The sequence below is a fragment of the Marmota marmota genome, unplaced genomic scaffold, assembly GCF_001458135.2.
Source record: "Marmota marmota marmota unplaced genomic scaffold, marMar, whole genome shotgun sequence".
Classification (NCBI taxonomy): Eukaryota; Metazoa; Chordata; class Mammalia; order Rodentia; family Sciuridae; genus Marmota; species Marmota marmota.
Genome location: NW_026000174.1, coordinates 59,336,429 through 59,358,058, shown reverse-complemented (window position 1 = coordinate 59,358,058; position 21,630 = coordinate 59,336,429). Strand labels below are relative to the sequence as shown.

The following is a 21,630-nucleotide window of genomic DNA, read 5'->3' as shown; positions in this document are numbered from 1 at the left end:
AACCCAATCAACAAATGGGCCAAGGACCTGAACAGACACTTCTCAGAGGAGGACATACAATCAATCAACAAGTACATGAAAAAATGCTCACCATCTCTAGCAGTCAGAGAAATGCAAATCAAAACCACCCTAAGATACCATCTCACTCCAGTAAGATTGGCAGCCATTATGAAGTCAAACAACAACAAGTGCTGGCGAGGATGTGGGGAAAAGGGTACACTTGTACATTGCTGGTGGGACTGCAAATTGGTGCGGCCAATTTGGAAAGCAGTATGGAGACTTCTTGGAAAGCTGGGAATGGAACCACCATTTGACCCAGCTATGCCCCTTCTCGGTCTATTCCCTAAAGACCTAAAAAGAGCATACTACAGGGACACTGCTACATTGATGTTCATAGCAGCACAATTCTCAATAGCAAGACTGTGGAACCAACCTAGATGCCCTTCAATAGATGAATGGATAAAAAAAATGTGGCATTTATACAGAATGGAGTATCACTCTGCATTAAAAAATGACAAAATCATAGAATTTGCAGGGAAATGGATGGCATTAGAGCAGATTATGCTAAGTGAAGCTAGCCAATCCCTAAAAAACAAATGCCAAATGTCTTCTTTGATATAAGGAGAGTAACTAAGAACAGAGTAGGGAGGAAAAGCATGAGAAGAAGATTAACATTAAACAGGGATGAGAGGTGGGAAGGAAAGGAAGAGAGAAGGGAAATTGCTTAGAAATGGAAGGAGACCCTCAGGGTTATACAAAATTACATACAAGAGGAAGTGAGGGGAAAGGGAAAAAAAAACAAGGGGGAGAAATGAATTACAGTAGGTGGGGTAGAGAGAGAAGAGGGGAGGGGAGGGGAGGGGGGATAGTAGAGGATAGGAAAGGCAGCAGAATACAACAGACACTAGTATGGCAATATGTAAATCAGTGGATGTGTAACCGATGTGATTCTGAAATCTGTATACGGGGTAAAAATGGGAGTTCATAACCCACTTGAATCAAAATCGGAAATATGATATATCAAGAACTATGTAATGTTTTGAACAACCAACAATAAAAATTATAAATAAATAAATAAACAAAGAAATAAATAAATGTATCACAACAAATTTCACTTTCATATATATTTATCAAACACTTCAATTAAAAAAAATGAATAAATAGAGGAAAGGCCAAGAAAGGATAACAGATTGAGTTAGTGTAGTATAGTCTTGGTAATCAAAAATATTCTTGTAATTTTGGGAATCTGAATTGGTGAGTATTCATGATGTGTGGAAAGCATGACACACACACTAAGATCGCAATCACACAAAATGGGATGTTGTGTATGTATAAGTATGACCTGGAGGGACATGTCCAACTAAGCTGCTTGTGACTGGGTGACTTTTTTTTTCCTTGTGTCTTCATTTTTTCTATAATCCAAATGTTAACTTTCAAAAGATAAAAGCTATTTAAAAAAAAAAGAAACAAATACTGCATTAAGAATTAAACATTCATTAAAAGTAATCTTCTGAGTTTATATAGTAGTGGGTGAGATACAAATTTTGAAAAGTTGCTCAATTTGTTCAGTAAAGTATTTAAAGTTAAGTGACACCTAATACTTTGACATATTTGCTACTAATTCCAGAAAGAGGTGAAATATTTAGATAGAAAAAGTTCCTATAAATGGTTTGAAGTAACAAAACATTAGAATAGAGATAAATATCAAAGGGTATAAATAGAAAATGAATTACATAAAATGCTAAAATTAATGTATAAAATATGAAATAACATACTGTTTAAGAAAGTTCGAAATGATAGTCAATTCCATACATCAATATTGTCAGAAAAAATACACATTTTTGGAATATATCTAGGTCCTAAGACACAAACTTACTAGTACTGAAACTTTAATATGAATATAGCAAAAAAAAAAAAAAAAGAAAGGAACTAAAAACCTGGTTTACAATAGTCATTTAACTGATTGACCATCCAGGTTTCTCCTATTTCAAACTCCAATTATTTTTCTTCTTAAAAACACTGTACTTCTGAATAGTTTAAAAAATCCATAATTATTTATTTGGAGTGGTAGAGTGTGACATTAATGTCAATACCAGCTTTTAAAAGTAAAATCAAAATATTGCATTATTCTACAGCATAATTTTCTAGAAAAAGTTTCTAGAAATAAAGGCGTTTTTTTTTTCTTGAGTATAAATATCACTGTTACAGTTCCTAAAACATGACAGCAGTGGGAAGAAGTTAAAAACAATAACAGCCAAGTTTCAAAAAGTTGTATCTGATGCATGAATGTTTTCCATGGGCATTTTACATGCATCATGATCGGACATGCACAAAGTGAAAACTAACACTCAATGTGATTGGAAGGTGCAGTGAAATATGGATATTCATTTACTCATGGAGATTTTGCATGTTAGTGCATCCAAAAAGAATGAAACATTAAAACATATAAGAATAGAATGTGTAAATCCAGCTTTATATAGAAACTTTTGGAGTTTTTAAAGACAGATATGTTTTTTTTTTTTAATCGGGAGATTGTTAATATTGAACTTCTTTCCATTTTACGGAGTATTCTTCTTTCCATTTTACCAACTCTTATCAAAGCCCATTTTATATCTTTGTTCTTCAGGCTGTAGATAAATGGATTCATCATGGGGCTCACAAAACACTGCCACAATTCCCTTGCTCAACATATCACTCATTTGCTGGTCTCTGATATGTGCAGAAGAGGGACCCATAGAACATAGTGACAGCTGTCAGGTAAGAGCCATAGGCAGAGAAGGTTTTTTTTTCTTTCTTTCTTTTTTTTTTCTGTTCTCCTTTGGAATGGATCCTCACAATGGTGATGAAGATGAAGATGTAGGAGATGAGGATAATGAGTAGGGAATCTGTGAGGTTAACCTCTGAAGATAAGTATGTGGTGGTTTGCTTTATGTGAGTGACAAAACATACTAACATTAAGAGAGGATAGAAATGATTGATGCTGTTGGGTCCACAAAAGGAAAAGACAGAGGTCAACATCACCTGCCTCATGTCCACCATACAAACCCAGGGGTAAGGAAAAGTGAGTAGGCAGTTGCAAACTGACACAGACATTTTGTTGCTATAATGTAGATTATTGAAAAAGTCTCAACAGATACATGCAAGTGGTTTGTGATGCTGATTAAACCAGGCTATATTGGATATTTTTTTAAAGTTCTTGCATGGTACCTTTTTGCAATTCCCACATGGACTGTTAACATAACAGTGATTTATTTTTGCGTATCAGTGTTGCTAATTGGGGCACAGAATCAGGACTCCTGATCTTCCATTATGGTTGCTGCCATAGTCTGATGAGGGAATGGGGCCAATAGGTACACCTGCATAGACTGGTTTTAGCATTGTCAGCTAAAGCAAGTCTTCTATGAACTGGTGTGTGTCTTTCTTGAGAGTCTATCCTGATGCATTCAGCTTTTATTTCTTCCTCCTTTCTTACTTACTATTCCACAGCAATGAACACCTCCCTGATGCTTTGTGTTCCGTTCATTCCAGCTCCTTTGTTTCAAATCAACAACTGCTAATTTGGAATGTTTCTTTGCCTAACTATCCATGTCTGATCTTGCAAATATCCTTTTATCTCACAACATTTCATTTTAATTTCATATTCCATGTTTATACTTCAATTTGTCTCATTTTCTTTAACTCAAACTTTATATCTGATCCATCAGGAAGTCTTGTAATCTCTGTTATCTGTCCTTTCCAAGGCAAAATTACCTCCTGTCTAAGCTCCTGCAATGATTTCTCTCCTTTCACACCTAAAATTCCATATTCGCCAACAATGGCTAGTGATAAGAGATAAAATGAATCACTTCATGATACTGACTTGGTAAAATAGTCCAAGTTTTACTATCATGCTTGAACTAAAATCCAAACTTTCTACCAGGGACCTATGCAATGTCTTCCTACCATGTCTCCTAACTCTTCAGATTTTCTTCTCCTGCCATGTTGACCTTCTAGTTGTTCTGAGAATATGCTGAGCACACCTCACCACAGGGTCTTGGCATATGCACTTTTTCTGCCTAGAGTATTCTTTACTCAGATCTTTGAGTGACTTGTCACTAACTATGCTTTAAAGAAATAAATAATAGCTTATTCTGAATCAAATATGAGTGACCTTAGTTTAGGAATACAGATGCACCAAAAATGTGTGTGTCTGTGATTATGTATTTTTATATAACAGTGAAGGTCAGAAATCAATACATTCAACAGATTTGTTGGTGGAGGCATTAAGTAGGTGGCCACACAGAACAAGGGAATTTTTTCTGATGGTTTCAAATGTTATGACATTTTGGATTTAGGGTCAATGAAGCATACAGGTCTTTTAAGCTTTAATAATATACTCTGTGAGATTTACCTAAGAGTTACAAGAATGTTTGGCTAGATGCAAAAGTTAAAAGTGAATAGTTTTCTTAAGGGCCTAAGATCATTTGGCTCTTTTCTCACCTCATTCCACCTCTCCACAGTCATGGTGTTCTACTTAGGCGAAACTTCTGCAGGACCTTTAATGCACATTGGGTTTCTTACTTAGTAGAACTTCAGCTTCATAGACTCATTGCATAATTTTATTTAAATGGCTCTTCTAGTGATACAGTCATCTAATTACTGACTTAGATGGTGAACAAGTGAAGCATAATTGAAGGCTCCTGGCTCTGAATCCAAAGCATGCTGTTCTCCTACATGTTTGATATGGATGTTGAGGCTGATCATGGCCCTGGAAAGGGAAGAGGGAGCAAGAGTTATTCTGTTGCTCTCCTGTGTCTATATGTTATCAATTCAGAAGAAAGGAGCAGAAAAGCATGCCTAAGCCACATTGACAAACTCAAATTAACTGTAGTACTCTTTGTAATTATAATATCTAGTTTCTAAAGTCCTCAATTGAGTTCAGATGCAAAAAGATGATGTTTCCCTGGCCTCTGAAGCTCTAACATTGGTGAACCCAGTAATATCCTAAATCTTCTTTTTTTTTTAAGAGAGAGAGAGAATTTTTTTTAAATATTTATTTTTCAGTTTTCGGCAGACACAACATCTTTCTTTTATGTGGTGCTGAGGATCAAACCCAGCTCCCCTCGCATGCCAGGTGAGCGCGTTACCACTTGAGCCACATCTCCAGCCCTATCCTAAATCTTTAGCAACAAAAATATTACTATTATGCCTGCTATTACCTCTATTGCAATCTCAGTTGAGTAACTATAGGGACTCATTCTGGCCTAGGTCAGAGAGTTAGAACAAAATTCTGCTCAGATGGGTAAACTTAAGGGCACTAATGAAAAATATTGAGAATAAAAGCAAAATTAAAGACAACCATTGAAGGAAATTGAAGGTACTGTGGCTAATGATAGGAAACACAATGCATTTCTAGTTATGAGTTATTATTTCTATTAAAAATATAAATATACAAGGTTCTAAATCAGCAAGTAACTAGCCCAGGAACATGACAAGTAAATCGAAATTTCTGTGCTTTCCAGATTTCACAACTTTCTCCGTATGCCATACAGTATTCTGTTTTACAGATTATAAATAAGAAAACTTTATATTTTCTGAAGTTAGTGAATATTAAGATGGCATGAACTTAAATGAATAATGAGCCCTATTGCTTCATCATCCTTGGGAGATTTGATTCCCTGGTGATTGTGGGAATTGAGCAAAGATCAAGTTCTTAATGAGTTGAGAATTTTCAGAATAGCAAGATTGGTGATAGATTATAATCAAATAGTTTTCTGTGTGATATAATTGGACCATAGGGATTAGAATACTCCCTTATAAACTCTTCAGATTCTTCATATGAATCCTGTCATTGTGAAACCACCCACCTTTTCAGGTAGGAGTAGACATATTTTAAATTTTGTATCCAGAAATAAACATTTAAATTGATATAAAATAAATTGAGCTAGATTCTAGTCTCATGAATTTGCAAATTAATTTATTAAAATGATGCTATAGTTCTCAGAACAAGGTACATATAAATAAATGTACAGTGTTAGAGTCTGTAAACAAGTCAAAATAACACCTGGCATTTTGCCAGGGGAATGTTAGAGTTCATAAAGTCTGGATGGTGCCTGGCAAAATGCCAGAGGGAGTGGTTTGAGAAGTAACAAAAACAAGCCATTAAGTGTGGAGATTCCTTATTGGTTGACTGATGTATCTAGTTTATGCTAATTAGATAAGCTGTGTGGAATGTATAAATACTGCTCCTGTCCTGCAATAAACGGCTCCTACTCCTGCTGTATCAACGTACACAAGTTGTTCGTCACCCCCCGGTTATTTTGCCCAGCCAGCCGGACTGGGGCAGTATAGTAGAATGTTGTTTCTGTAGGGTAAGAAAATGAGGCCAAAGAGAACATCAATTTCATCAATAATTATTGACTTTTCCCATTGGGAAGATGCTGATCTAGATGTTGGTCTGTCTGATTGCTGATTAGATACAATTCTTGGCCCTAAAGAGTTTGTGCTTTGAGGCTGGATTTTATACTAGAATATTCTTTCCTCATTCATCATAATACCGGTAGGCATAGATTTTTTAATGCTTTTACATGCCAGACATATCTTGAAATTATATAATTACCTCCCATAGAAGCAATCACTGTTACTAACCAAATTTCATCAATACCATAATTGAGGCACAGAGAGATTAATAATTTCCTGGAGGCCACACAACTAGGAAGTAGAGAAACATTGTGCATCCACAATGTGGTAATGCAAACTTCCAGTAAGTGCTACTTGGTTGACTTTCAATAATTAAACAGCACTGCTCTCTCTTGTTTCATGCAAGAGAAGCAAATTAATGGGTGGTATTAAGTAAAATTTATGATTCCTTCTAAGTTCACCAATTTACTTTATAATTATAAGCATTGTGTATTATAATGTCTATAACTCCTGTTTGAGAAATAGCCACTTTGGGTTTAAAATCCATATTGATTATTTAAGGTTAGTTAAAAGATACACTTAATGAAGGCTACTTCTTCAAATTTATCTTTCTACTTTAAACTGAGCCATGAAAACATGCCAAGGAGACAATACCTTTATTCAAGCTGAAGACTAGTGGTTTAGATTCTTTCTGGGACTGAGAAGTAGCAGGAAGCATTCTCATGACAGAGTCTCAGAATAATGTCAATGTCAGGAGGGCAAAGCCTGGGATGCCTCCAGAGCCACTTATGCTGCTTGCAAATGCTTTTCTTTGAGTTTTCCTGACAGAAATCATGGAGGATGTTGGGTACTTTTTCTTAAAAGGAAAGCTCTTTACTATAAAGTACTCTGTTAAACTATCTAGAATGCTTACTGCTTGAATGACTTAAATTCTTCAAAGTAAAGAATAAATAGATATGTTAATTGTTTTCAATATTGATTAACATTTCAATAAAGACATGAAAAACACCTTTCAGCAACAAATATCTGTTTACCTCTTTGGCAATTATTGTGATAAAAATCAGTGGGATCTTGTGTGCCTAAAAGAATAATAAAGGTTTAGTTTAAATATAATTAAAATTCAATAATTTAAATATTTCATTCTGTTAGATGACAGTTTTGCATCTTCTTACCCTGGCCCTTAAGTTCAAAGTTCTCATGTGTGGAATAGGATAATGCAATGAGCAAAAATACTTGAAAGTCAACTTAAAGAAGTGCTTTGCAAAGTGACCTGTTTCCATCATGAAACTGAAGTTACTAAACTAAAGTCATATAACATCAACTCAACCGAGTACACATCATCAAAGGAGAATATTAGTTTTCCATGATGGTCTTCATGGTCAATTCTATCTTGCCTAAATGTTAGAAGATACACTCTATGATATGCAAAATATGCTCTCAGTTATATAATAATTAATATTGCTATTATTTCTGTATGATGTAAAGTATGAATAGTTTATGTTTTAAGGTAACTATAATATGTTTGTTATAGCATTTACAATTTTTTTTGCAAGAAATAGAATGAGGCAAAATTATAGCAAACCAATACTCTCGAATTTCATTTATCTTTCTTTGCTTTATTGTCTCCCCTACCATCCTACCATAGCCTATTAATACATTATGTTTTTACTTACATGCTTCATTATGAGTCTTTAATACTGCCAATATAGTTGTGTGCAGAATCAAATGAATAATGTTCATGTGCTCTATATATCTTGTTTTTTTTTCAAAGTAGCTGTTTTATTTTATTTTATTTTATTTTTTTCTTTCAGGTCAAGAGAAGAATGTTTTTCTGACTCTTTACTCTTTTCTGAAGACCTTACTTCGTTATGTCAACCCACTTTTCATAACCTTCCTTTGTTGGAAGGGAACCATAGTTATATCTGCAAGACCACTTTTGCCATATAAGGTAACATAATCAAGTTATTTTTTTTCTTTTTTTCTTTTTTTTTTTAATTGGTTGTTCAAAACATTACAAAGCTCTTGACATATCATATTTCATGCATTAGATTCAAGTTGGTTATGAACTCCCAATTTTACCCCAAATACAGATTGCAGAATCACATCGGTTACACATCCACATTTTTACATAATGCCCTATTAGTAACTGTTGTATTCTGCTACCTTTCCTATCCTCTACCATCCCCCCTCCCTCCCCTCCCATCTTCTCTCTCTACCCCATCCACTGTAATTCATATCTCTCCTTGTTTATTTTCCCATTCCCCTCACAACCTCTTATATGTAATTTTGTATAACAATGAGGGTCTCCCTCCATTACCATGCAATTTCCCTTTTCTCTCCCTTTCCATCCCACCTCATGTATCTGTTTAATGTTAATCTTTTCTTCCTGCTCTTCCTCCCTGCTCTGTTCTTAGTTGCTCTCATTATATCAAAGAAGACATTTGGTATTTGTTTTTTAGGGATTGGCTAGCTTCACTAAGCATAATCTGCTCTAGTGCCATCCATTTCCCTGCAAATTCTATGATTTTGTCATTTTTTAGTGCTGCGTAATACTCCATGGTGTATAAATGCCACATTTTTTTTATCCATTCATCTATTGAAGGGCATCTGGGTTGGTTCCACAGTTTAGCAATTGTGAATTGTGCTGCTATGAACATCGATGTAGCAGTATCCCTGTAGTATGCTCTTTTAAGGTCTTCAGGGAATAGTCCGAGAAGGGCAACAGCTGGGTCAAATGGTGGTTCCATTCCCAGCTTTCCCAGAAATCTCCATACTGCTTTCCAAATTGGCCGCACCAGTTTGCAGTCCCACCAGCAATGTACAAGTGTACCCTTTTCGCCACATCCTCGCCAGCACTTGTTGTTGTTTGACTTCAAAATGGCTGCCAATCTTACTGGAGTGAGATGGTATCTTAGGGTGGTTTTGATTTGCATTTCTCTGACTGCTGGTGAGCATTTTTTCATGTACTTGTTGATTGATTGCATGTCCTCCTCTGAGAAGTGTCTGTTCAGGTCCTTGGCCCATTTGTTGATTGGGTTATTTGTTATCTTATTGTCTAATTTTTTGAGTTCTTTGTATACTCTGGATATTAGGGCTCTATCTGAAGTGTGAGGAGTAAAAATTTGTTCCCATGATGTAGGCTCCCTATTTACCTCTCTTATTGTTTCTCTTGCTGAGAAAAAACTTTTCAGTTTCAGATTTACTTTTTTGCAGGTAGAGTGGTCCACACCTGTAATCCAGTCAACTCGAGAGGCTGAGACAGGGGAATTCCAAGTTCAAGGCCATCCTGGGAAACTTAGAGAAATACTTAGAAACTTTGTGTGGCTTAGATTTGGGAAAAAAAGAGACTGAAAATGCAGCTCAATGATAAAGCATCCCTAAGACTTAAAAAAAAAAAAAGACTTACTTTTTAATTTTGTTGCCCCCCAAACAATTATATTTTTCCAGCTGGGCAAAAAGTTAGGAAAAATTTGATGTTATAAGGACCACCTGAGGAGACTAGATGGACAAAATTACCATATATTACATGCTAAAAGGACAGTTTTAAATTGATCTTGGGTTCAGAGGGTGAAGGAAACAAATTCTAGTTCTAGAAGGATGTGCATGATCACTCAGTTTCACTTTTCTTAAGTTCATTAAACTGTGAAAAGGTACATAAGTTTCAATGGCTGGCATTTTGATACCATATCCAAAGTGTATGATAAACAAAGAATTAAAGTTTTGGAGAAGCAACATTCATACACACACATTCAAGGAAATTGTAGATGAACAAATATCACAAAGACATGAAAAAATATAAAGTCTCCTCAAATATGAAAAGACCTGCAGAAAGCTCTGGGAGAGACCTATTTAAAAATCTGACTGTGGAGCTCCATAACACTTTAATTTAACACATCAGTCACATGGTTATTGGGTTTTCTTCTTATGGCACATGCCAAAGATAGAGAGAAGAGAGAAGTATCAGATATGAAGGAAGTCTCATATGACAAAGACAGAAACAATTTTAATTCCTTTTCTTTAGGCCTTATTTAGAGCCAAGAAAACAGAATGTTAAAGAAAAACCACACGGTGGTGACTGAGTTTATCCTGCTGGGACTGACAGATCGAGCAGAGCTGCAGCCTGTCCTTTTTGTGGTGTTCTTAGTCATCTACCTCATCACAGTAACCGGCAATGGGACCATGATTTTCTTAATCAGAGCTGACTCAAAGCTTCATACCCCAATGTACTTCTTCCTCAGCCACCTCTCCTTTGTAGATCTCTGTTATGCCACGAACATCACCCCTCAGATGCTGGTTAACTTCTTGTCTAAGAGAAAAACCATTTCCTTCACTGGTTGCTTTATACAATTCCACTTTTTCATTGCCCTGGTGATCACAGACTATTATATGCTCACAGTGATGGCCTATGACCGCTACATGGCCATCTGCAAGCCCTTGCTATATGGTAGCAAGATGTCCAGGCGTGTGTGTCTCTCTCTTGTGGCGGCTACTTATGTTTATGGGTTTGCAAATGGTCTGGCCCAGACCATCCTGATGCTTCGTCTGTCCTTCTGTGGACCCAATGAGGTCAATCACTTTTATTGTGCAGACCCCCCTCTCCTGGTGCTGGCCTGCTCAGATACCTATGTCAAAGAGACTGCCATGTTTGTGGTGGCTGGATCCAACCTTACCTGCTCCCTCACCATCATCCTCATCTCCTATGTTTTCATCTTTGCTGCCATTCTTCAAATCTGCTCTGCTGAGGGCAGGCAGAAGGCCTTCTCTACCTGTGGGTCCCACCTGACGGCCGTCACAGTGTTTTATGGAACATTGTTCTGTATGTACTTGCGACCCCCTTCTGAGACATGTGTGGAACAGGGGAAAATTGTGGCTGTATTTTACATCTTTGTGAGTCCCATGTTAAACCCTATGATCTATAGCCTGAGGAACAAAGATGTTAAAATGGCAATAAGGAAAGTTATCAAGAAGGAATTGTTTGCTTAGTAAGCTAGACTTGGTCACAGGTATGTAAAGATATCCTTATTATCTCCACAATTAATAGCATTTTAAATTAGCATGTTATATTCTGTCTTTGAATTTTTTTCATCTTTCATAATTCACATATTGGACTTATAATTATATGTTATTATTTGGAATTTATGGTGCCTTCTCAGTGAATTTTTATTTTTTTCAAAAAAAGCAAACAAATTCAATGCTAAGCCTAGAGACATTGTTATTGCTCTATAAAAACCAATTCAGAAAAGATGATCCTATCACAAAAACAAAACAAAACCCACAAATAATTCCATCCATGGTACTCACACTTATAAAGCTGTAAAGTACAAATTCATATGATCATGACAATTACTTAGGTATCTGTAGTGTTTAATGACCTCCATACAATTTTCCAGAAACTTCCCACATTCCTACTGTAATTAATGTTTTTTTGTGTATATTTTAGATTTTTCCTTTAAGATCTACCTTCCAACTGTTTACACTAATACAATGTATTCCTCTTCCATTGGTTGTTAGTGGAAATGTCAAATTTCTCTTAGAAGAGCATTGAATATTTTTGATGAGTGTTTATCGCCCACCACATCAACCCTCCCTCACTCAATAATCATCATTTCCTGTTCATTTGAAATAAATAGATTGCTTTTGAGTATTAGCCATATACATACATGGATATTCGAGCTCATGACTTGAATGTGTTATGCAAGTGAAATTAAGTCCTCCCAGCAGACTTTTCAGTCAGTTCTGAACAGAGATAAGGCACATATCGAAAGGAGGTCTGAAATCTCTGTAAAATCTGAGATGCAACTGGGTCAGTCAGGAATATAAGCAAGCTGTGTCTTCCAGGAGGGAGAAATCAACTTGAGGTGACCCTGAGGTGCTGGATGATGGCAGAGCAGACAGCAACCAGGCAGATCAGAGAACAGAGAGCAGCAGAAGATCGTGGGTGCAGACCATAAGCCTCCATTTTACACTCATGAGAGTCCTCAGAAGTCATCAAAGGACAAAATAAATTAAAAATACAAATAGAAATTTTCTCCAAGGTAAAAATTATCCAAAGAGATTATGGAAATCATTAATTACGACCATTGTATGAATATGCCATATTTGAGAAAATTCATTCTATGGCATCTGAAAAAAATAAAATAAAATACTAGACTTTGTGACCAAGTGTTTTCAAACAGATACAGAATCTGTTTTTGTAGGTGGAGTAACCTAATAAAATCTTGGAACATAAAAGCAACCACAACAACAAAACAAACAAAAACAAAACAAAACAAATACTCTTAAAAGAAATTTGGAGTTCACATGTCCATGCAATAGGTAATGAACCATGCCTTGACATAGCACTAGCTAAAGCATAATGAAAGGATTTGATGATCATATTTTTTTTTCAATATATTCATACAACTGCACATTCTTAAGGAAACAGGAGGAAGTGATAAAGATATGGAGAAGCTTCTCCCTTCTGTTCACATCTGATCTCTTACTGGTTTGTTTGGTTCGTCAAAATCAGTTTTCAACTAAACACCAAAGGAACTCCAGGTGGGAATTAAAAATGATAGAGAAAAATTGACGATGCCTCTGGATGGGAGTGAGGTGGCAAAGAGGGAGCAGAGAGGGAGTCTCCTGCCTCCCAGTGTTCTGCAAATACACAATGTTTCTTCAGCTGAGAATTCCTGTTCCTATTAAAAAAGTTAAAGGTACAGGGCTCAAAAGCAGGAAATAGACAGCTCAAGACAATTAATTTGATCTTCTCATATTTACCTGAAATCCAAAGTTTCTTCTCCCATGCGTTATTCTATTTTACACGGTGTGAACAAGATAATTTCATATTTCTCTAGGTCAGAAAATATTCAGACTATTAGCTAATTCAATATTGGTTAAAATAAATAGTGAGTCCCATTGCTTCATCATTCCTGGGAGACTTGATTCCCTAGAGACAGGAATAAAACTCGTGTCCTCTGTGATTTCAGGCTGTTCATCACAGAAAGGTGGAGGTTGCTACCGATTTGTACAAATTTTTGCAAGAAATAATTGAGCCTTGGGGATTTAGTACATAAGACGATTCTGGTATAAGTTTTTCATGTTCTTCATATTGTTGCTGTCATTGTGAAATCAATCTGCTTTCAAAGGTAGGATTAGACATGGTTCTTTTAAATGTTGGAATCCATAAGTGAATATTTTAATTGATAAAATAAATCAAGGTTGAAGCCTAATCTGATGAATAACATGTGTCTCTATTAAAATGCTACTATTCTTCTTAGAGTAAGTTACTTATAAATAAATGTACAGCGAAGTGGTGTTTATATAAGAGAAAGGTAACTAGACCAAAGAGAACTTCGATCTCATCGAGAATATTGCCTGATTCCAATTGGGAAAACATTCAACTAGAAGTTACTGTGCCTACAATCAATATTAGATACAATCCTTGGCCCTCAAGAGCTCGATCTTTGATGGTGGATGTTGTTCTATAGTAGACTTGAACATTTCACCATAGTACTAGTAGATACAAACTTTCAAATGCTTACTGCAGGCCAGATGCAATTTAAAATATTTTTCTAAATGAAATCCTTCCCATGGAAGGAGTCGCTATTAACAAAATTTTTATGAATGAGAAAATTAAGGCATGGAGAGACTGATTATTTACCTAAGGTCACAAGAACAAAAATAGAATTTCCTTCCAGGAAGTAAGAAAGAAAATTCCCATTACACGTTATAGTCTCCTGACTCTCTGTAATTAACCTATTTGTTCTCATTTGCCTCATTGAGAGGATAAGCAACATAAGGGGTAGTATTAACTAATCTTTTGAATTCCTTTTGAATTCCCAATACTACTCTATAATTATATGCATTGAACCATATGATTTCTATGCCCTCTTGGTTAAGAAATGACCACTTTTAGTTTTATAATCTACATTAATTATTAAAGGCAAATTAACAGATGTGTTTCATGAAGATAACTTCCTGATTTTTTTTACTTTAAATTGAACTGTGAATGCTTGATAAAGAGAATATCTTTATTCAATTCAAAGAAAAATGATTTAGATAATTTTAGATGATTTGGAGGAATGAGCAGTGGCAGGAAGCATCTATATGAGAGATCATAGATGAAATCCAGGAGTGCAAAGCTTGGGGTGTTCCCAGGGCTACTTATGTCTCTTGCAAATGCTTTCCTCTGAAATTTCCTGACTCAAATGTAATATTTTGCCTATAAGGAATGCTATTACTGTACTTAAATTATCTGGAACATTCACTGCTTGCATTACTCTAAATAACTAACACATAACTGTGAGTGAATGGGAATGTTTATTTTCTTGAATCTTCATACATACTTCAATAAATAAAGATGTTAAAAACTCCATCAGAGCAAGAAAAGCATATTTGCTTCTTTGGCAATTATAATGGTAAAACTCACTTGTACCTTATGAGTTTAAGAAAGGAAAAAAACATAAAATACTTAAAATTTCATTAAATTAAATGACACATTTTGTATCTTATCATCTTCAACAACACAGTGTGGGGTAATGCAATGGAAAAGAACCCTTGAATGTTGACTTTATAAAGTGTCTTATGAAGTGACCTGCTTACATCATTGGTATTGTAGTTATTTAAAAAACAACAACAACAATAAATGGCCTCTTTTATTATGCCCAAATGCTGAGAAATATAATTCATTATTTGACTTTTCTTAGTTTGTTTGTTTGTTTTCTTTTTCTTTTTCTTTTTCTTTTTTTTTTTGATACTAGATATTGATCCCAGGGGCACTTTACCACTGAGCTACATCCCCAGTACTTTCTGTTTTTTTTTTTTTTTTTTGAGGCAGAGTCTTTTCTAGTTTTGCAACCTGCCCTCAAACTCACCATCCTCCTACCTCATCTTTGAAGATGTTGGTATTATAGACATTAGCTACCATGACGTGGCATAATTTATGATATTTTATGTATTATCACTTTTATATAATTAATATGATTATCATTTCGTTATGATGTAATACATATATATTTTGTATTCTGATGAACCTGTGTTCAAATAATTTTAGAGCATTAAAAATTTCTTTTGCAAGTAGGGGATATTTGGGGAATAATGATGGTCTATTGTTTTGTTTATTAACCTTTTAAAATTATTGTTTCCCCCACTGCTCCATCAGATCCTTTGGTGCATTGTTTTCCCTTACATACTGCTGATCATGAATCTTTAAAAACACCAATGTAGGTGAATGCATATGCAAATGCACATGTTTTCTATTGAATACACATATCAATATATGTGTATATATTTATAAAATTCTTGTGTACATAAAAAGAGCTAAGATTGGCTTTTTCTCTCCCAAAGCAAATATTTGTACAGCTGGGCAAAAATACACAAAACAAATTAAATCAGGATCCAAGTTATAAGTAAAGAAAAGTTTGGTGGTATGAGATTCCCTAAGGTGGCCCAGGGTGGGGAAAGTGAGCTTGCATTGCAGGCTGAGGCTGAGGAAGCAGTTGAAGTTGATATTGAATTTGGAGAAGCTGGCAAGATATCTCAGTTCTGTCAGGACGGGTCTAGCACCATATCTCACTTTCACTTCCCTAAGTTTATTCAGCTAAGAAAAACAGATAACTTTTAATGGCTGGGACTTAGGATACCATATCCAAAGGTATGTTGTAGAAAAAAATTACAATTTAAAAGAAAATAAACATTTATATGCATATGTCAAGGAAATTGCAAATGAACAGTAATAACAAAGAATTACAGGGAGTGTTCATGGTCCAGAGTTTTATCAAACACTTTTTTTCATTATTGTGCCCCCTCAGGGTCTCAGAATTATTGATATGTTTCATTTCCCTTAATCAGTGCCCCATCATGAATCATTAAAACCACCAGTGTATGTGCAAAATGATAAAAGTTCTGCAAATACCAGAAGACATGCAAAAAGATTCACAGAAATCCATTTACAAATGGCCTCTTCATTGTTGGAAGGGTTCTAAATAAGTTTAATATTTAAGATGTCATATGCATGTTTGCCAAGCTTTCAGATGCATCTTCATTACTTTTGCTTTAGGCTTTATACAAAGGCAAGAAAACAGAATGTTAAAGAAAAACCACACGGTGGTGACTGAGTTTATTCTGCTGGGACTGACAGATCAAGCAGAGCTGCAGCCTGTCCTTTTTGTGGTGTTCTTGGTCATCTACCTCATCACAGTAACCGGCAATGGGACCATGATTTTCTTAATCAGAGCTGACTCAAAGCTTCACACCCCAATGTACTTCTTCCTCAGCCACCTGTCCTTTCTGGATCTCTGTTATGCCACCACTGTTGCCCCTCAGATGCTGGTTAACTTCTTGTCCAAGAAAAAAACCATTTCCTTCATTGGCTGCTTTATACAATCTCACTTTCTGATTGCCCTGGTGATCACAGATTATTATATTCTTGCAGTGATGGCCTATGACCGCTACATGGCCATCTGCAAGCCCTTGTTATATGGTAGCAAGATGTCCAGGCATGTGTGTCTCTCTCTTGTGGCGGCTACTTACGTTTATGGGTTTGCAAATGGTCTGGCCCAGACCATCCTGATGCTTCGTCTGTCCTTCTGTGGACCCAATGAGATTAATCACTTTTATTGTGCAGACCCCCCTCTCCTGGTGCTGGCCTGCTCAGATACCTATGTCAAAGAGACTACCATGTTTGTGGGGGCTGGATCCAACCTCACCTGCTCCCTCACCATCATCCTCATCTCCTATGTTTTCATCTTTGCTGCCATTCTTCGAATCTGCTCTGCTGAGGGCAGGCAGAAGGCCTTCTCTACCTGTGGGTCCCACCTGACGGCCGTCACAGTGTTTTATGGAACATTGTTCTGTATGTACTTGCGACCCCCTTCTGAGACATGTGTGGAACAGGGGAAAATTGTGGCTGTATTTTACATCTTTGTGAGTCCCATGTTAAACCCTATGATCTATAGCCTGAGGAACAAAGATGTTAAAATGGCAATAAGGAAAGTTATCAAGAAGGAATTGTTTGCATAGTAAGCTAGACATGGTCAAAAATGTGCAAAGACATCCTTGTTATCTGAATAAATTATGATCTGCTTAACTTAACAATTTGCGTTCTGTCATTTTTACTTCTTGGCATTTATAATTAACATATATGACTCACAATTATGTGTTAGTTATTTAGGGTTTAAAGTTTTCAGTGGATCTTTAATAAAGAATAAATAAATTAATGACTAGAACAGAGGTATTGCTATTATTCTATAAAATTAACGAAGAGCAGATTCTTCTATCCATAGTATTCATACTGATACTAAGTTATAAAATTGAAATTATCAGATACTATTGAAATAATAACTCATTGGATTTTTGTAGCCTGACTTTTCTCCAAATGTTTTCCATATACGTGTCTACAGTATTGGGAAGTTTCCTCTATCCTTTATAAAAATTATGTGGTAATAAAAACCTTCAGGAGGTATCAAAGATTATTCCTCTATGGTATATCTTTCAAATGCTATTCCTAACCCAATAATATACTCTTACATGAGATGCTTGATGGAAATATAAAATTTACCTTACAAGGGTTTTGTGTTTGTTACAAGTATGCATTCTTATCAATAATGGACCTCTATTCAACTAGTTCATAATCATTATAAGTAAATATATTACACCTCATCTTTCAACTGTATAAATATATGGATATATGAGTGTAAAATGCATTATGGATAACGGTTTCTTTGTTTATATCATAGTTAAATTTATCTTATGAGAAAATAACTTTCCTTTGCTCTTCCTGTTTTAATATATTTTTTCATATTTCTTTTGTAAAGTTTTCTTAAAGATATAAATGTTTTCTTTTCACATGTTTTAATATGTACTATGTATATAAAATATTTATTTTTTGATTTTATACTTTTAAAGTCATCTTTTTAAATTGTAAAATTTTATTGTTTTTCATATTGTTAACTTATTTATACTTCAATTTACATTCCATTGATTGGTCTTAGGAAATTTGATTGCTTTTGACATATGATTGAGTCAATATTTTATCTATGTTATTAAATTATTTTTCTGACTTCAGTTGTTAAGCTATTTAAACATAGAAACAAGTCATAAAACAGAACTAATCATAGTTTTATCTTCACATGATGTCGGTTAAGTTTCTGCCTACCTCTTCATTCCATGTGTGGTTCACCTATCCTGAGGCTTTATGAATGATGCTATTCACAAAGGATTTAGGTTCCAGTTTTTTCCTGCCACTCAAGGTGATCAGTCAGTTTTCTGTGACCTTTCACTCCTCCTGAAACTCTCTTGATCTTACCCACATGTCTTTGGCCACTTCTGGTGAGCTGAACTGCCTCATGATGATTCTTGCTTCCTTCTCCACATCTCTGTTATCTTGAAGATGAATTCTGCAGAGCAGAAGCTCAAGCCTTCTTTACCTGTGATTCTCATATAGTGGTCACAGTATATTTGGGACAATCTTGTCCGTGCATCTCTTCCCAAGATGTAGCTACTCCATGAACCAAGACCAAGTGATGTCTGTGTTTTAGACAATAATCATTTCATATTCAAGCTTTTCATATATAGCCTGAAGAAAAGGATATCACAGATTTCTTAGGAATTTTTTTTTTCATAAAATCCTATTTTTTCTTCTCTGTTTTGAATCATCAAATCATAGTGTCTTATGATTTCTGAGGGCAGTTGGAAATAAATTCACCTCCATTCACTCTGGCTCCACTTCATTCTTTCAAGAGACTTCTTTATGAATGTGGGGATCAACTCAGTGTCTCAAAAATACTGTGGAATGTGAGCACTCTCTATAAATTCAATTTATGTTAAAATAATCACACATTGCATTTTAACACTCTGTTCATATGTGTCATACACAGTATAAAAGTAGCAGAACAGAGAAAGACTGAGTGGCGAAGAGGAATGGTCCCATTTTCTTCCATGTCTGATGGCTTCATAATCTTCATGATCAGAGGGTGGCTCAACTGCCAGGGGAGAAGTGAGGACAAGCAGGCTGAGTCAAAATGTGTGCAGACACTGAAACAGGTAAACTGGGGCAAGAACAAAATATGTCATGGAGCAGAGGATATGAGGACTCACTAAAGAGATATACTCTACAATTCCTCAACATAAACTGTCAAGCATTTTTGTTCTTGCTTAGGTAAGAAATATAAACTTAAATAGCCTTGCTCAAGATGAACATTGTCTCCTTAAAGCTTTAGCAAATATTATCCACAGATAACTACTTTATTAGTAGCTGTAATTTGATTGAAATAAACTTAAGACGTTCAGTTTATTTGACTGGTATTTTAAGTATTGGTAGTTCCCCTGATATTGCTGTATTTTATTTACAGACAGTAAACATTGACATGTGAGATTATAAATTGAGGGGGTGTGGAGAAATTTGAAGTCTTGCACACAGTGGGTGGGAAAGTGAAATGATACAATAGCTATAGAAAATGCATGGGGGTTCCCCAAAAATTAAACAAAAAGAGAACTGTCTTGTGTTCTATTTCTGTATTTATGTTCAAAGAAATTGAAATCAAGGTCATTATTTTCATAGTCATGGCATCATTATTGACAATAGCCAAGAAATGTAGACAACACAAGCTACCACTAGTGAATGAGTGGTTAAGTAATTATGGTATGTAAATACAGTGGATTATTATTTTCTTTAAAAACAAGGTGAGTCTACTCTATAAGACAACACGGATGAATCCAGTTACAGAAGGTCAAATCCTGTGTCTCCTTGTATAGCATATATTTAAGGGTCAATCACATAGAAACACAGAAGACAAGGGGAGCCCCAATGACTGTACATTGGAGGCATGGGTATGTCCTGCCCAATGTGTATAAAATTTTAATTGCAAGATGATTACTTATCCAAGATCTGTTGTAAAACATTCTGCCTATAATTAATATCACTGTTTTATATACTTAAAATTAAGTGAAAATTAATGTGATTTCTTACTGAACCTCTGTGAGAATTTGTACAAATTTGGGTGCCCAGTTACTGAAGGGTTACTGAGTGAACAACGAAGTGATGATAATTAATTTAGATAAAATAAGTGCAACTAATAATTAGTATATTTATTACATAAATATGTACTCTTTGCATGGATTGTTCATATGAAGATGTGTTTATGATTGTAGAAACATATAAATGTATATATTTTATCCACCTTTATATTTGGAAGCAGATTAAAGTCATAGTATTTCTGAGCCAGATTCATAATAATACTATTATTATCAACTAATAATAATGCCGTAATTATCTTGTATCTTTCATATGACTAAGACAATCTTTCTCTCCTGAACTCCGTTCACTGCTATTACTGGCATTAAAAAAATATGTAATTGTGTCTTCATATGAGGACCCAGTTGACACAATAATTGAAGTTGTTCTGGCATTGTGACATTTTTCTAAACTATAAGAAGAAACATCCATAACATTTATACACCAGTTGCCATAAACATGAAAAAATAAATAAACAAATGCATTCTCCAATTGGACAATAATACTGCCTGTATTATTTTTTTTCCAGTGCTGGAGACCAAACCCAGGGGAGCATTAACACTGAGCCACATCCCCAGTTCTTTTTATTTTGTACTTTGAGATCTCGCTAAGTTGCTGAGGCTGGCCTAGAACTTGTAATGTTATTGCCTTAACCACCAGTCCACAAAAACATCCAAAATATTGATATGCCAATTTGTCACAAATATACAAAAAATGAACAGATTCACTTGTTCAGGTGGGCAAATATACTGCCTATGTCTTCATTGTGAAATTCTGAAGATTCATTTCTGCCTTGCTGTGTTATTGGAATGGTGAAAGTTTACTGTAGTGAATAATTATCTCTAGAATGTAGATGCTACAATTTATTTTTTATATGTGAGAATACCTAAGTTAGAGAAAGTAAATATGTTCTAAATTCACAGAGAAAGCTAAATTTCAAATCAAAATGTTTTTTGGCTAGTTCTAAAAACACCCAAAATATAAAGATTTATTAAAATGTAAAATGTATAATTATGTTTATGATATATATGTTTCAGGAAAACAAAATTGTCCAAATATGAAAAATTGTAAATATACTCGAAAACATTTCTACAGAGAAAACTCAAGAAAAGCATTCAATGAAATTGTGATTGTCAAGAAAAATGATTGCTGTGGTCAACTTGCAAGTCTAGAGTGGTTCATGAAATTGTCGCGACCCCTCGCCGGCAAGGGAAAATACGACACAGGATTCTTCTTTC

At 35.1% G+C, this 21,630-nt stretch overlaps 1 protein-coding gene across 1 annotated transcript; it reads left to right on the top strand.

The window, feature by feature from the left end:
• Positions 1–10,446: 10,446 nt before the first annotated feature.
• Positions 10,447–17,400, top strand: LOC107159577 (olfactory receptor 1030-like). Its single transcript, XM_015506170.2, has 2 exons — positions 10,447–11,042; positions 16,464–17,400. The coding sequence occupies exons 1-2, from the start codon at positions 10,447–10,449 to the stop codon at positions 17,398–17,400; spliced, it is 1,533 nt and encodes a 510-aa protein (XP_015361656.2).
• The last annotated feature ends 4,230 nt before the right edge of the window (positions 17,401–21,630 follow it).

Bases quoted from the DNA above. Each gene is read 5' to 3' on its own strand.
- LOC107159577 (XM_015506170.2), top strand. From the start codon at position 10,447: ATGTTAAAGAAAAACCACACGGTGGTGACTGAGTTTATCCTGCTGGGA. The intron at 11,043-16,463 runs GTTTGTGGTGGC...GCAAGAAAACAG, and splicing joins TATGTCAAAGAGACTGCCAT to AATGTTAAAGAAAAACCACA.